The following is a 17,437-nucleotide window of genomic DNA, read 5'->3' as shown; positions in this document are numbered from 1 at the left end:
TTTTATTATGATAAAAAATGGGAGAGAATATATTTGATTGACATCTTTTGTGATAATCCTTTGATAACTAGTATCTATCTAAGGGGGAGATATATGAGTTTGTTAGATATCTTGTTATTTATCTCTATTCTGGATTAATTACTCTTTTCCCCTTAGTTTTAAATTAAGAACAGGACCTTGAAGAACATAACATATCACAAGCCTTCAACAAATTTTTTATAATCATCAAAAGGGGGAGATTGTTACCAATGTGCAAGCATTGTTGCTTTGAAGTAATTTTGATGATGATGCAAGTGAAGACTTGAAGGCTTGAAGAACCTATACTATAAATGTTAAAAACAACTTTTTGTAGAAATCATTGTATAGGATTCAATTCGTAATTGTAAAGAACTTAGAAGTATCATAAACTAGTGATTCATTACGGGAATAATCGATTATCATAGGAGATAATCGATTATCACAAGAAAAAATAGAAAAGGGTTTGTCGTGGCAATAATCGATTATCACAGGGAATAATCGATTATCAGAGGGGATAATCGATTATCACTGCAAGTTTCGATATTGTCCAGGGTTCTGCAATAATCGATTATCATTAAGCATAATCGATTATTACATTTTTTTCAAAACCCATAACGAACTAAAATAATCGATTATTACTTGTGATAATCAATTATCACTAGCAGTTGGGAGATGTTTTTTCAGTTTCTGACCCTATATGAACCTTGACTTATATATGGAGTTCTCCACACTTCTTAGAGAGTAACGTTGCATTTGAGAGTATTAGAGTTGTGTGCCTAAGGGAAACTCTCTATGTGTGAAAAAGTCTGAGGAAGTTCTCAAGTGTTAGAGTGCTCAAAATCAAGTCTTGTGAATAGGAGAAGCTTTCGCTTACTGTGTCTAAAGTCGAATTCTCTTCAAGTTGATTAAGTAGGTTCTTCCATTCGTTTGTCGAAGGAAGTTGTTCTCTGTCTTTTAGTCTTTCTATATTTTGATTGTAATCTGAAACCATATTTTAGTGGAAATAGTAAATCACCCTTTATAGTAATTAACAACTGGATGTAAAATCTTTTGAATCGAACTAGTATAAAAATACTTTGTGTGATTTTCTCTAGCCTAGCACTTTTAGTTTAACAACTATTTGATAAAAGTTCTAAAAGAAAATCACAATTTTTAAAAGCACCAATTCACCCCTCCCCTCTTGGTTATTGACCGTAACACGCTCTTTCTAAATCCTTTCCACTGCGCAATACCAATTTCAACATATCTCACATGGAAGATCTGAACGAGTGAATTAGTTCATGATATATCTACAATCTATGGTAAAATTTGTAGTTCATCCAGAAATAGAATTTAAGTTGTTTTAAAATACTTAATAACACGGCATAATTTCTATGAAGATCCAAATAAAAAAAAACCAAACTGTCTAGGTGAATTAATATATCTTAGGAACTTCTTATCCAAATTTCAGGCTAATATAACGATTGATTAGGTAGAGATTGAGATTTTACTTAGACAACTCGAGAACAATATTCATGTGGATTTTACTTACAACAAGGAATTTATAGAAGACCTCCACGTCAATAATATAAATCTCCTCTCTAACCCAAAACCAAAATATAGTTGCATAACACAACAACCAGACTTGCAGCAAGAATCCCCTCTTCTACAATCTGCAACACCACTTTGAACAATCCTTAAAGTGAATAATCCCCTGTAACCAACAAGTCCAAATACCAGCAATCTTTACGGATGCCAAGCCAGAAAAACAATGCAGCAGTCTTCAAGGATGCCGAGCCTGAGACGTAATCAACACAGAAGCACCTTCTTTGTGCAGATATTGATCAATCTTTGTGTGCGCAGAAGAACCTCCCTTTGAATTTCTTTCAAGAAAGATCACAACCGTCTTCTTGGAGAATTCTTGAAGCTCTTACAACAGAGAATTCAATCTGAAATAAAAATTTAATTGTTAGTTCTTCAAAAGTCTCATAACTGATTCGTGATCAGTCTATTTATAGATTTTTGTTAATCAGACAGACTCTCAGTCAATTACGCTACTAATTCAGTCGACTGGATTATGACAGTTATAATAAACAGTCAACTTGGTAGCATACAGTCAACCAAAAACAAAACACATTTAATACAGTTGACCAAGACATTAATGCTCAACTAACCTTCAAAAATATAGCCTTAGAGTGCAAAAGCATAACAGAATTTCAAATCAAATAACTAATACAGTCGAATGTGCGACGCACATAGTCGACTTCAACCATGTAAAACATTTTGAAATTCTTTTCTTCTCAAAAATTCACAGAGCACTAATTCTCAAAATCTGTACAAATATTTTAGCATAGTCGAATCCATTAATAATGTAGTCGACTGCGCTAGAACTTTGTCACACAGTTATAAGTTCATGAAAGTGCTTGTGTTTTTCAGTTTTAAAACATGTGTAGAAAAACATATGTAATGATGCATTGCACATAGCACATAAAACATATATTCACGTTCCACATATATATCAATCAATCAGCTTTAAAACATGTGCAGAAAAACATATGTAATGATGCATTGCACATAGAACATAACACATAAAGCATATATTCACATTCCACACACACACACACACACACACACACACACACACACACACATATATATATATATATATATATATATATATATATATATATATATATATATATATATATATATATATATATATATATATATATATATCAATCAACATAGGAACATGTAACACAGTACATAAGTATGTTCGTAGATTGATAATGCTAATTTTTGCCATTATCTAAGCATCATTTTAGTAGCAAAATCAACTATTTTCTAGCTTGAAACTTGCTTAAATCCTTTTTTTTATCTAGTTTTAGTATTTATCTATATTTTGAGCTACATTACGTAAATAATACTTTAATCCCTTGTTTTTGATCTATTTTGATGTTAGGAAGATCCTCCATTACATTGAAGAGCCTCGGTGATCCAGGAAGCCATTGATTTAAAAGTCATTTTCGCTTAAGCGAGAATAATTTAGCTTAAGCGAGAATGAATATCTTCTCCAAGGAGTTTATTTTCGCTTAAGCGAGAATAGTTTAGCTGAAGCGAGAATTCGGGCAGTATATATACTCAGGAGGCAGAAAGAAAAAGGGGTCTTTGGTTCTTTGGAGGTGCGATTTCACGGCTGGAGCTCATGGAGGGTGCGAGGAGCTTGTGGGAACATCTCCTCCTCTTCCTTTGGGTCTCCTTCTTCTTCCATCTTCCATGTTTGTAAGCTTTAGGGTTCTCCATGGAAATGGAGAACCAGATTCATCTTGTTAGGGTTAGATGTAGCCCATGAACTCTTGCGTAATGAATGATTGATTTGTATTTATATATGCCTTTTCTATCTTTTACTAGTATCCTTGTTTCCGATCTTAAAGCTTGCATGTAATGGGGACGTTCATGACTTGATTTTGGGGTTTCATTGAGCCAAGAATGGGATGTGAAATCTTGAACTGAAACAAGAGTCCTTGTGGGTCATTGAGCCAGGGATGGGATATGATTCGCATGTTGTCTTAGATCTTAGTTCTTAATGTGGGTTTGCTTGTTATATTTTCTAAGGGATTGATAGGGAAAACCTAGGCTCTTTCATCTAAGGGATTAGGGTTAGAGTGTTTTAGTTGATTGACTTTAGTAAATTGATAGGAAGGAGATGAAATTGGTTATACACAAGAGTGAATTGGTGAAATCTAATCTTAACATTGACATTTCATTCCATTTCTAGTATTTTCCATTTCTAAGTGCCTTCAAGACCAAAGTCCAACCTTGTAATTACTTGTGAATTTATCTTTTTGCACACATTCTTGAATGAATGTTATGTTCTTGAGTCTTAATGAGTTGTTAATCACATAATTTTCTAGTATTACGAGTCTCTTGGGAAAACGATACCTGGTCTTACCGGTTTTATTACTTGAACTATTTGGTGCACTTGCCAAAGTCATTATCACAGATATAACAATCAATTTGCATAAGAACATGTAATAACAACAAACAACATATGCATGCTATTAAGCAATGTGTTGTCATCATAAAAAACTAGATTGATATAGAAATTGTGTTGTCAACAATCTCAACACAACTAACTTTCACAAATTTCACATTATTATCATCCCAAGGCATCAATCTAATATGGATCATAGGGAAAAATTAATTTAACATCTACTTATAATATTAGCATTTACATATTCACAGATTCAATACAAGATTATAGACAATTTTCATCACCTAAATTCACACAGAATAACAATAGTAATAGTAGTTCCCTTTTTCACCACAACAGTATTAAACCATTACTACTTATTTACAAAATAAGAATCGAGGAAGGTTAGCTCCTCTTACCTGATTCTCTTCTTCCTAGATGAAGAACACCTCTTCATAAGCTCTTTCTACCTTCTCTAACACTTAGATTCTAGCCCTCGAATCTCATTATTTTCTATGAATCTTGTACTCAATTCCACTCCTTTTGTGAAAAACTTCATTTCCTCACCCCTATTTATAGTTGAAGTTAGGGTTACTATAGCAGTACTGTAGTTGTACTACATTTTATTGTAACAGTACTGTAGTTGTACTACATTTCACTGTAGCAGTACAGTAGCAACACATGATTCACGAGATATTCTCATTGTAGCACTTTACATATTTCACTATAGCATTATACTTATTTTACTGTAGTATTATACATAAAGTTTTTTATATTTCTAAAAAAATATAACATCTTAATTACAACTATTTTCAAGGGTCTTACAATACCTAGCTTTTAAGGTCAACTTTCAAAAAATATTTAGCTTAATGTAATTCATTTAGCATCTCCTTAATAACAGGTATAAGAAATTTATCAAGGATTATAGTCTTGTTTAGAGCCTGATAATCAATGCAAAACTTCTAACTTCTAACTCCCATCCTTCATATGACTAAAATCCTTGGCATGAGTATAGCCTATTACTAGGCTTGATTATTCTTGTTCTGAGAATTTCATACACTTGCTGTTAGGTTCCTAAATTGGGAACCTAATTCCAGAACTCTCTTCCTCTCCAAAAGACACAAAATATAGGAAAATCGGTATATTATTCACAGTATAGTATCTTTACAGAAAAGAATGCAAAGGCTTAATCCTCTTCACAGGTATGAACCTGTCAACTAATAAATCAGTCAACAACCCCTATCCCCTCTAACGGGCCTCTATTTATACAGTCTCACCCGCCCACTCTTAACTGTCCTAGACAATTAAGCTGTTATTCCTTCTCTCATAAATTAACCATCTCTTCTTATCCCTATCACTTGCCTTTTTTATTTATGATTTCAGTGAGTGTGGATATATGTAGGGTCTTACATTAACCAAATTTTCACCTGCCTTAAAGGATATTTGATGATCAATCTCCCTTAGGGGTAGTTACAAAGCTTCCTAAAAACCCCGTTACATCCCTATATGACCCCTTCCAATTCATCACGTTGCCTGAAAGACAAACTTTCCCGAATACCTCTTCCTTCTCCCCCTGTAATCTCCCTTAATTCCCACACCAAGGTCATCGCTTCAATCTTTGTTTCTTTCAACATATCGGTGTTACAACCTTTTTTGTGAGGGCATAATTTCCACTTATATGTACTTGCTACCCTGCTACATTAAAGCACATGGTTAAGGTTCTTCAGTTGACTTGAACTTCCCCCAATGACATTAACCAGGTTACTCCTAAAATTATATTCACTCCACCTAGCTCAAACAAGAAAAGTGTTTCTTTCACTATTTGGTCTTCCAATTGCATTTCTACATCCTTGTAGCATCCACTGGTTTGCTTCTTATGACCATCCCCAGTTTGACACAATAAGGAGGTGTGTTTTCCACTGGCAATCCTAACTCAGCCACTAATCTTCTGGAGACAAAATTGTGGCTAGTTCCGCTGTCTATTAATATTAGCACTCTCATTTCCTTGACCCATCCCTGTAGCTTCATGATATTAATATGTGTTAACCCTCTTGCAGAAAATATGGATAGTCCATCCTTTTGTGCTCCATGTCCTCCACTTGTTCTTCCTTTTCTTCCTCTTCATTTCCTCCTTCCTCCTCATCATGCAAAATCACTACTCTTAAGCTTTTATCTGGACATTGGTGCCTTGGACTGAAAGCTCCCCCACAGTGGAAACATCTCCCTTGTTCCCTCCTCCTTATGTATTCACGATAAGGGAAGTATTGCCCCGACGACTCCTGACACTTACCACTGAATTTCCTTTAACCTTGGAACCCACAAAAGTCCTTTCTCCTTCTTTCCTGATAATACTGATATTGCTAGAAGAGCTTTGAGAATTTCCAACTCCTTTGTAGGTTTCAGTTCTTGATACAACTCCCATGCCTCCTTGATACTAGGAATTAGAATGACTAATTCGGTAGTCACTCCCTCTACCTGATCTTCTTTCTTTAAACAAATCTTCCACATCTCTTGCACTCTCCATAGCCCTCATCAAGTCCTTGGGATCATGTGGATGGATTTGACTTCAAATCCCACTCTGCAACCCCGTAAAAAAACACCCAAGTAGTTGTTCTTCTGACATATCAACAATATGTGATATCAACATCTCAAATTCCTGCAGATACTCTTCCACTCCACAATTTTGCCATATTGCCGTCTATATTTCAAAGACCGAACTCCTTTCCTTCCCTCCCTCCAAACCTCTTGTTTAACGCTACTGTGGAGTTTACCAAAGAACACCTTTCCTCCCCTTAACACAAGACTAGAAATCATGTCCATCTTCTCAAACAAAAACATAACATTCCCATGACAGCGAAACCCACTATATATAATCTGGCCATTAGGAAGACTATAACATCCGGACCTCCTAACCAACCAACTAACTACTTATTTTCTTCCTTCTTACATAAACATTTAATTTAACATTGCCAAATAGCAAAATGGAAGGAGCCAAGGTAAGGGGAAAATTTCAACAATGAATGGCCTAAAATAATTCTGAAATAAACAAGAAAAAGTGTAATACAAAATGGAAGGAGCCAAGGTAAGGGGAAAATTTCAACAATGAATGGCCTAAAATAATTCTGAAATAAACAAGAAAAAGTGTAATACAAAATGGAAGGAGCCAAGGTAAGGGGAAAATTTCAACAATGAATGGCCTAAAATAATTCTGAAATAAACAAGAAAAAGTGTAATACAAAATGGAAGGAGCCAAGGTAAGGGGAAAATTTCAACAATGAATGGCCTAAAATAATTCTGAAATAAACAAGAAAAAGTGTAATACAAAAGACTGGTTCCAACTCTACACTTTTCTAAGCGTGCAAAAGCCTACTGCCTCAATCTCAAAACTGCGTGTTATTCAACATTATTCAAATTTGAAACCAATTCAGACGCCCATGTTTTCTTTCATGAAAGACCAATCATCTTATCTGTATTATACAACTAAGCCAATCATGCATGGATCCTCAATGTTGTCCAAGTCAAGGAGTTGAATCAACTAACGGTGCTTTGAATCTGGAAATTCAGTTCCTCCCACTGGAGAGTGCTTGATCCGTAAGGACTAATGTGTATCTGCTCACTTTATGTCTCGGTATGTGCTGAATGCAGCAATGGCAGCAACTAAGGCATCAATATTGTTTCAGCATTTGAAATGTCTAGAGCTCGTGCTGCCACTGACACTGAAGGTTCTTGAGTTCTTTCTACCTCCAACATTGAAGGTTTTGATGCATATTCATCTGGTTTAAAAGTCTGGTATGCCACTTGACCGTGATGAATACTCAGTCACCAACTTCAAAAACATAGATGACTTGTTCTCTAATAGCCTTGGTGGAGTGTCAAACTCTGCAACTCGACCTGTAAAATGTCAAATTTGACTTCATAAACACCAAATTTGAACCATAAAAATCAAGACCAATCCAACCATCCCAATATCTCAATATTATAACTCATTTGAGTTTTATTTCCTTCTTGTGCCGTACAACAAAAGGGGGTTCAGAAAAAGAATCAAATGTATTCATGTTGCACCCTAACAGTTAATTTAGCAGCAATCAGTAGTGAGCAAAGAAATGTGGCAACATACAACCCACTCAGAAATTTACTGACAGATCATTTTGGGGTACGTTGTTGACTAAAGAACCAAAGAGTTAGATGAGAAAAAACTACATAAAATTTGAGACAAACATGTTGTTTAACTCTCAAGATACATTTAATTCATTTTACTTTCTTATTTTATATTCCTATAAGTATTCTTTTTACAACTTTTATTCAAACTGAGCCTAAGTTAATCTAGAACAAACAATATAACTAGATATAGCGTTTTCAAATCAGAATCTGCGATTGATGTCAATTATTTTTAATGATTGCAAGTTACATCATTTAGTTGGCATGTGAAAGCTACTTTATTCGAACCATTTCCCAAAGATGCAATATACGCACCATCACTGAGTACCAGCACCAGATCACTGTCAATAACAGTAGGAATACGATGTGCAATAGTGCAGACAGTGCAATCTCTAAACTCCCTTCTAATTATCTTCTGTATAAGATTATCAGTAGCAGTATCGACTGATGCAGTTGCTTCATCAAGTACAAGTATCTTTGATTGCTTCAGCAGAGCTCGACCCAAAGAAACAAGTTGCCGCTGCCCTACACTCCAATTATCTCCATTTTCCAGCACTGCAGATTTTAAAAAAATTCTTAACATAGCAACTTGTGATTCCAAACAACCTTTCCTCTGTCACTCTTATTGGGTATGGAAAGAAAAGATACAAAGGCATATTCCAGTTGTTGAGGTCCTACCTGGCATATCAAGCTTGCGCCCTGTTTCACGGATGATCTCACCAAGTTGAGACTTATCTAGGGCCTGTGAAAAGGTAAACTCAAAGCAATTAAGCAGAGGTAACCTCCAACAGTCCTACTCCTACTTTAGTAATAATAGTACTCATTTTCTCTATAAAAAACAATTTAATATCTATCTCAAACCATACGTACACATTTGAAACCCAAATGCAATAGGATTTATTTTTTACTGTGCAATTCTAAAAAATTATAATTATTCAAGTAATACATACCTCCCAAATCTCTTTATCAGAGTGCTCTTCAAGTGGATCGAGATTTCCTCGAATGGTGCCTTCAAATAAGGTTGGATCTTGTGGTATGATACTCAAATGGCTTCTAAGGTCATGAAGGCCAATAGCTGAAATATTAATGTTGTCTATGAAGATACTCCCTGCTTCTGGTTCAACCAAACGAAATAGTGCTTGAATCAACGTAGATTTGCCACTGCCAGTACGACCAACTATTCCAATCTTCTTCCCACCAGGAAATGTGCAGGATACTCCATGAAGCACCACAGGAAGATTTTCCTTGTAACGTACCTTCAAAAGGAGATCCATCATCACGAGAGAGAGATAATTGCAGTAGAAAAATCATTATAAAACCTTTGGTCCATGTAACATTGCTAAGAGCATGGTTTAGATGCTAAAGTGTGTGCAACTTGCAATAATTTCAACTATAAATAGACAAAAGGATAAAAAGAAAACAAAATTTCATAAGATGAAATTAAAGACAAAATAGACAAAAGAAACCAAAAAAATTCCTAATGTGAAGCTGAGCATGGTACCTTCAGATCAATTAATTGGATTGTCCCATTCTCTGGCCATGAGGATGGAAGGCGAGAATCCTCAATAACTGCTGGCGCTTCAGTAGGAACTTGGCTGTACTGATAAATTCTTTCAATGGATATAATTTTATTTTCTAGTTTGCAAAAACTGAGTATCCATCTTGATAGACGTGCATTTAAATTTAGGCCATACGTTACAGCAAGTCCAGCCATGCCTTCACAGAAAAGTATCAGTGATTAGTAACAGATGTTATCAATTATTGCCTTCTGCATGATCTCAAACCATAATTTGTGCCCTTTCCTATCACACTTTGCAAGTAATACCAGGAATAGACAAAATCACTTGTGAAAATAGGGACACAAAACAAGTAATCAGAATGAAATACTCACTGGGATCAATACTTCCATGGGGAAGGCTAACAAGTAATACCAGGCAGAAAGCAAATGCAAAGGTTGAAAGTAATTCCATCCGCAGGCAGAGCCACTCAATAGCTGCAAGACTACAGAAGAAGGGTCGTGCAAAACAATCCAGAAGATAGAGATTCCTCTTCATGAACCTTTTTTCTTGTCCAAACCCTCTAATGGTGGCTGCTCCCGCAATTGATTCACCAAAAAGATGTATAATTGGAGATTTCTGGATGCTCACAATGCGTACCAGCTCCCTTGAGGAAGCCATGTAGTATTTCTGCAAGGAATTAATTGATGGTCAAAATTTTCATTTAATCACAACTCAGGGTAGTAGACAAACAAGAAAAGATGCAATGTATTACTGAAGGATTTATAGTCCTTTTTCACTGTGTCTTTTCCTTTCCCTTGAATAATTTGTTCCCAAAAAGAGATGAATTGATATTTCTCAAATAAATGGACCTTATTCTATCTTTCATGACTTCAATTTTGGCTTAAGAGCACAACTTTCTTCTGTTTCTTTTAAGAAAGCAGTTTTAAAGATCAAAAACGTAAGACGATTTCTAGTTACCTGCATCCACAAACAAATAATAGCTATTGGGACTACAAGGAGCAAAACTTGCCATGTTACATCTGTCATTACAGCAATAATTCCAATAAGCTGTATTGTTGATGAAGCAAACCCTCCAAGTCTAAATGGAATGTCAAGATCTACCACACTTTGATCAATTGAAACCTGGTGGATACAAATAGCCCATTATATGATACACACCACACACAAAGAGACAATAACAAAAACACAAGGTGAAGGGGATAAATAATAGAACTTACACGATTCAAGATCCTCCCAGCTGGTGTAGAGTCAAAGAAAGACATTGGTGCATGGAAAATGCTTCTAAGCATGTTGAAAAAAAGCTTCTGTGCAGCTGCTAGACCAAATGTAGCCACGAGAACAGCCCTTACAAAAATAAACCATGAGCTCCCAAAAGCGAGGGCCATGTACACAAGAAGAAGAACAGTAGGTGTTACTTTGGGCTGGTCTCCGTCAGTTTGAGGATTTGCCCAAGCCATCCACCAATTACTAGCAATCTGGAGGAACTGAAATAATGTTTGTGCCATGATTATGAGGGGAATCAATAAACCTTTATATGCTGCAGCCATGTACGACCAGTAGACCATCATGCTGACTCTACCTCTAACCCTCTCCTCTTCCTGAACAAGCTGTTTTTTCCTTGAGCGTTTTGCTTTCTTCTGTTCCTTAACTACTTTCTGATCCGATGATCCCTCTTGAACTTCCTTTGCCAAACTGTCAATATCATTTGCAGAAGAAATGGATGTCTTACTGTTCATAGTAGATTCCTCCAAAGGTACATTTTCATCTGAATCGACTGAGTGATTAGGAATATCCATGGCCTCTATTGCTTCATGGTGAGCCGAAACTAGAGTTTTGAAATCTGTTCCTGCTTGTAAAAGATCATCATATTTTCCTGCCTGTATGATATGACCTTCTTTAAGAACCTTCAAGATTGAAAAAATAAAGTGAGAAAGAGAACTAAAAGAGAATTCTTGGAAGAATAAAATAACTTTATAGGTAAAGGTAAATTACACAATTTGACAAATAAAGGGAGACTAGGGATCAATCAATGATCTACCAAACAAGAAAAGGAAAGCTTTTTTAAAATACTGGCAAAACATTCAATCACCATAATGACACCAATAGATTGGAGTAACTCAGTAGCAAACTTCCATAAAACAGAACAATATTAGGGGAGGGAGGCAAGAAAGAGTTCCATTATCAAACAAGCAGCTTCACTCGATTCTGTGCACAGATAAAATTTCATATAGATGTAATAACTTTCCTCTCGCCTTGCTTTTACAGCTTGTCAACATCTCATGTCAATATATAACATTATCACATTAAGAAAATCGCATATTCAATCTTAAAACTGACTGCTGTTGTTTTACATATCTTTCCTTGACATGTCTGAAGTAGTAAAGATTTGGCAGTGTATACTTGTCAAGTTCTGATTTTCTTTTTTTCAGAATATTGAATATAGTAAAGGAAATAAGAACCATAATTCAAAACAGTGAAGGTATTATGAAATAACAGATTGTAATATAAAAGGAAAAAAATTAAGAGCCAACCAGGATATGGGGGGAGAAAAAAATCCATCAGGGGAAACAGTAGAGAGCAAAGTTGAAATGTACTTTTAAAATGATTAAAAACAAAAACACCTGAAATGAAATATAAACATCATCCAGGTCTTTTACTGAATAAATGTTGGATGTGCAAGACAGACAAATACGGCCATACCAGTATCATATTAGCAGAAGGGAGAAATTCAACTTGATGAGTCACAAAAATAACTGTCTTGTTTGCTAGTGCTGTCAATACATACTCCTGCAGTTACACGACAAATAGATTAAGCCAAATCAAGTACATTTAAACTGTCTGCCCAAAAAATCATTTAAACAGCATCATTAACTCCAAACTTAAGAAAACTAACCCTAAATAATTCCGATCCAGTGTGGGCATCAACTGCACTGAAGGGATCATCAAGGAGGTAAATATCAGCATCTTGGTAGAGTGCTCGTGCAAGCTGAACGCGCTGCTTCTGGCCACCACTCAAATTTATACCTCTGTCACCAATGATTGTCTGGTCTCCATGTGAGAAAAGCTCTAGATCCTTTTTCAGTGAACAAGCATGAAGAACATTCTTGTACTTTGCTTTATCCATTGGGGAGCCAAACAGGATATTTTCTTCTATATTTCCTGATTGAATCCAAGCAGATTGGGGGACGTATGCAACAGATCCACACACTTTTACCTGCAGGATCATCCAATTCATCAGGTAAAGCGGACATAAACAGCAAGAGTATTTCAAATAGACAAATAGCGATGCATAAATATAAATAAAGATTTAAAATATTATTCTCTCCTTAGGAATAACGTACTTCACCAGACAGCTTGGGAATCTCTCCAAGAATGCAAGAAAGAAAACTTGACTTCCCAGAACCGACCATGCCACAAACAGCCACGCTCATTCCCTTTTCCACTTTCATACGTATTCCTGATAGAGTAGGCCTAGGCAAAGAAGAGTCCCAGCAGAAGACACCATCCCTGATTTCTACGGCCAAGTTAGAAAGGCCACGCGGCATGATGATAGTTGCATCTTCCTGCAATTCTTCATCCTGAAGGAAAGTAGATATGCGATCAATAGAAACTTTTGTCTGAGCCATGGTTGACACCAAGTCAGGAAAATTCCTCAGAGGTTCTTGGAGAATTCTGAAAGTAGCTAGAGCAGAGAGAACGCCACCTGCAGTCAACTGGCCCCCCAACAATATGCAAGTAGCAAAAGTGACAGCTGAAACAAATATAGGGGAGCTCCAGAATATGAAAGTTATGAAAGCCTGAGAGTAGAGTGCTTTCCTTAGCCACTTGTACTCTACTCCACGCATTTCCTCCAACTTCAATCGGTATCTGTCCTCCCAAGCTTGGAGCTTGAGAATCCTCATATTCCTAAGACACTCTGATGTCTTTCTCATCCTTTCATCCTTTGCAGCCATCAATTTGTCCTGATAATCTTCTTGTATCCTAGCCACAGGAACCGTGACAACAATGGAAACGATTGTAGCAATCAATGTTGCGATAGAAGCAATTCCGACATTCTTATACAGAATAAAAAGGGCAAGAACAATCTGCAGTGGAAGCATCCACATATCATGAAGGTACCAAGAGAAGTCCCCGACCCTCTGAACATCAACAGCCATGTAGTTGACAATCTCCCCACTTGTGTGACTTTGCTTGGCAGAGCTTGAGAGTCTGAGTCCCTTTCTATATACCATAGCAGTTAGGGCTGATCTAACATGCATGCCCAAGATATCCACTCCTAGATACCACTGCCTAGTTGTCACAGTCTCCACAAGCTTCGCCGCAAAAAATATACCAGCAAGGGTATATCCCTCATTGGGGAAGGTCTCCTTGCCACCCAAGTAATCCACAAAGTAACTTATCATGTACGGACCTACATATGACACCAAAGTATTCAAACCAGCAAAGATAGCATTCAAAGCTGCCTCTTTCCAGAATGACTTGAGAATCGCCCAAGCCAAAGAAGGCTGCTTAGAGGGATTGTCATTTTCAGCCTTCAATCTCTCCCAATTAGAATTCAGAATCTTATAACTAGTCTTGGCTCTGTCTCTTGGTGCAACAAGTGGAATGTCCTTAAGCTCAAGTGGTCTCTTAGCACCAATTGAAAGAAGTGGATTCAGCCAAGAAAGAGTGACCAAACTAAAAATTCCAGCATCTCTATAAGGAGTAACCCTGAGACACCCGGGTTCCTCCTCAACAAGCAATGGCTCTTGAAGATCAGAGTTCCGACAAACTCTTATACCAGTGTCACCCCTGACTGCAACCACAAACAAAAATGCAAGAGGTGGAGTGACAGCAACATTTGAGACAGCACGAGAACATAGATGTTGAGAACCATCCTCCCAAAACCCTCTCCCATCAACGTACAAAGTACACAAGCAAATAACAAAGGACAAAAACCACCAAACTCTCAACAAAACTGGAAACCTCTCTGACCCCTTGAACTTGCAATGCAAGACCGAGAAGCTCCACACAAACCAAGCCAAACCCTGTGCAGCAGGCACAGAGAGAAGAGACAAATCCACGTCAGCCTCACCCCAAACTAAAGCACACCCTTCGAACCCCAAGGCCAAAACATGCACAAAGAAAATATAGAAACAAGACACCACTGACAACTTGAACACCAAACTGATTCTAACACCACGCGTTTCTTCATCAATGACACTACAGATTGGGCTGGCATTGCCACTGTTCCCATTTTTACCAAATCGCAATCCACCCTGGTACACAATAGCACGCCTCACCGAGACAACAAAGAGAAACAAAAGAACAAAAGTCAGGTTCACGCAGATTGTCGTAAGTTCCAACACGGACAATCCTAGAACGTCATGAAAATATCGTGAGACACCCATTATAGAAAACAGTGCGTTAATGAAGAAGAAACGGATTGAGAGCAACCAGTAGCCGAATAGAAGAGAAGGGGCATCTCAGAATACAGCGAATGTGAAGAACCAAATGGACGTGCAAACAAAGAGAAAGAGGTTTATTTCAACAACACATTAGACGAAGAAAGAGAAAATAAGGATGCTGGCGTTGCAGTGGGGTCGCACTGAAAATCAAATTTTGTAGACAACAAAAGACAGCCAATGGGAAAATACACAAAATTCCCCACCCGGGTGGTTTCTGAATTCGATGGTGACGTGACGCACTCGTTTGTCAACCCCAATTGCGATCTAGAGAAAAGCTGAAACGACAATCACCAGCGACTACGAATTATGGTGACGAGTAGGCTAAGCGTAGCAGCATATGCTATTACAACGAAGAGAGAGAAAGAGGCTCTCTCTTACACCTTTTTAATAATGTCTTGTTTCTTTCTAACAGATTAATTAATAACCATGCTTCCGTGTTGTTGTTTAACAGCGAGTTAGTTCCGTGTGGGAATCGGAAACTTTTTACCAGATTCTCCAGAAATTTTTGCTTTCGGTGAACGGGGCCAAAAAGGTCAATTGAAACGACTCGTCACTACAGTTACTTCATTCTAAGATCTGCTCCAATGAATTTCGGAATGAAATTTTCTAAACCATTATATAGGGCAATGAGAAAGAATAAACCATATTTCACATAACTAACCTTCACTACAAAGACATTATTATTATTATTACACTTTTACTATTATTTATTATATTTCTCCATAGCATTATTAAGATTATCGACATGTTGTCTTGTGATGTTTCATTATTAAGATTCTCGACATGTCTTGTAATGTGTCATTTAAAGTTGATTCACTGAATATAAATGAGACGGTGCAAGATAATTAAGTTATTACCACCCGAAAAGCTATATATGCACATTGATCATTAATATTCTTAAATGGAAAAGCTTTACCATTGATTTTGAACATGTGTCATCTTAGGTGGTGTTTGATAGTGATTTTACTGTTGCATTCACTAGTAAAAAGAATGTGCAGAATTAGTTGGCAAGAGGGAGGGGACGGTTTTGTTTGTTTGTGCTTTACCTTGTGATGGTACGTAAAGAGTGGTGTAGGTTTGGTGATGGTGGTGGAATTCCGATAATGGTGGATGATGTGGTGAGTGACTGTGATGGCATGATGGTGTGTTTTTTAATGTAGAATTTAAAGCACAGCCAACATGTTTGGTAAATAGAAGCATTGAGGAGTGAGAATGATGACATATCCCTAAGTTAGAGTCCAACACATTCAAGAAGAAGAATTAGCGTCATACGTAGAAGGTAGATCTAAGTTTTTTTTTATTATCATGACTCATCATATGAGTTTTAAATTTATTTTAGGCTTTGTATAATGAGTCAAATAGTTTAGGGTTTTTCTAAATATTGTATTTGGACATCGAGTTGTAGTGTAAGTTTTGAGTCTAGAAGTATAGGAGATTTCTCTTAATGGTAGTGGAATTTTTTTTTTTTGGTTTTAAAGTTATAATATTAGGGTTATGTTTCTATAATTCGGAGATATCTTTCGCGTTATCTAAACTTATAAATAGAGGTGTCTCTTCCATGTAAATTCACCTTTGAATTGAGTATGTCAAATTTGTGTTATATTACTTAGCTTAGGTCACCAAGACTAAAGCACTCTTTTAAGTTTTCTCTAGTTACCCTTCATCTTAAGTTGGGCCAATATCTCTTGAGAGCACACTAAAAATCATCCTAGTCTTTCTACTTACTTGAGTTATATAGTTTGGAGGAAGAGTCACGATCTCACCATATCAAACCTATCATATGTACACAATATTCTCATCACCATCAAGCTTGCGTAACCACCAATCTATTTGAAAGTCTCAGGCTAGGACTCTTAAAAGAGATTGATCCAACTCAAGCAAAGGGTGATTAGAGAAAACTTGTAATTAAGAGATGCTCCAGTCTTTGCGACCTAAGTTAAATACTATGATACAAATTTGACAACTAGGATGACAATATTCAATTCAAAGATGAATTTATACGGGAGAGACATTTGTAGTTAATACTCCAGTTCTTAGGTTTGTTGGATCAAATCTAGAGGATATCTCATAAGAAAACCACGTCTTCAATTAATTCTTCATCAAATTAAGTTGAAGAAAAAACTATTGAGCCATATCATGCAGAATATAAAAAGAAAGAGTGGTGGTGACATGCCAAAACTAAGTGGATGAATCGTCAGCCACACCATTCTTTTCTTTCGTTCTCTTTCTTTTCACTTATTTGGTTGGTTGTTTGTGCACATTAAACACAACGTGAATATGAAAGCACCTAAGGAATATTAAAACAACACATCTGGCTTTTGCCACAAAAGTAATAAAGACGG

General features: G+C 36.5%; 1 protein-coding gene across 1 annotated transcript; it reads right to left on the bottom strand.

Moving 5' to 3' along the window:
* Positions 1-7,251: 7,251 nt before the first annotated feature.
* LOC106772321 (ABC transporter C family member 5) lies at positions 7,252-15,665 on the bottom strand. Its single transcript, XM_014658684.2, has 11 exons — positions 12,990-15,665; positions 12,542-12,862; positions 12,349-12,435; positions 10,866-11,552; positions 10,606-10,770; positions 10,020-10,314; positions 9,630-9,844; positions 9,079-9,384; positions 8,807-8,870; positions 8,444-8,683; positions 7,252-7,861 (listed from the first exon to the last, which is right to left on the bottom strand). Exons 1-11 carry the CDS (start codon positions 15,036-15,038, stop codon positions 7,749-7,751), a joined length of 4,542 nt encoding a protein of 1,513 aa, XP_014514170.1. The 5' UTR covers positions 15,039-15,665; the 3' UTR covers positions 7,252-7,748.
* Positions 15,666-17,437: the final 1,772 nt, after the last annotated feature.

This window comes from Vigna radiata, chromosome 8, assembly GCF_000741045.1.
Source record: "Vigna radiata var. radiata cultivar VC1973A chromosome 8, Vradiata_ver6, whole genome shotgun sequence".
In the NCBI taxonomy this organism is placed as follows: Eukaryota; Viridiplantae; Streptophyta; class Magnoliopsida; order Fabales; family Fabaceae; genus Vigna; species Vigna radiata.
The sequence above is the reverse complement of the archived record's forward strand: the minus strand, read 5'-3'. Positions and strand labels throughout refer to the sequence as shown.

Bases quoted from the DNA above. Each gene is read 5' to 3' on its own strand.
- LOC106772321 (XM_014658684.2), bottom strand. From the start codon at position 15,038: ATGGGTGTCTCACGATATTTTCATGACGTTCTAGGATTGTCCGTGTTG. The intron at 9,845-10,019 runs GTGAGTATTTCA...TTTTCTGTGAAG, and splicing joins CCATGGAAGTATTGATCCCA to GCATGGCTGGACTTGCTGTA. The intron at 8,684-8,806 runs GTAGGACCTCAA...TAAAATCTGCAG, and splicing joins GCGCAAGCTTGATATGCCAG to TGCTGGAAAATGGAGATAAT.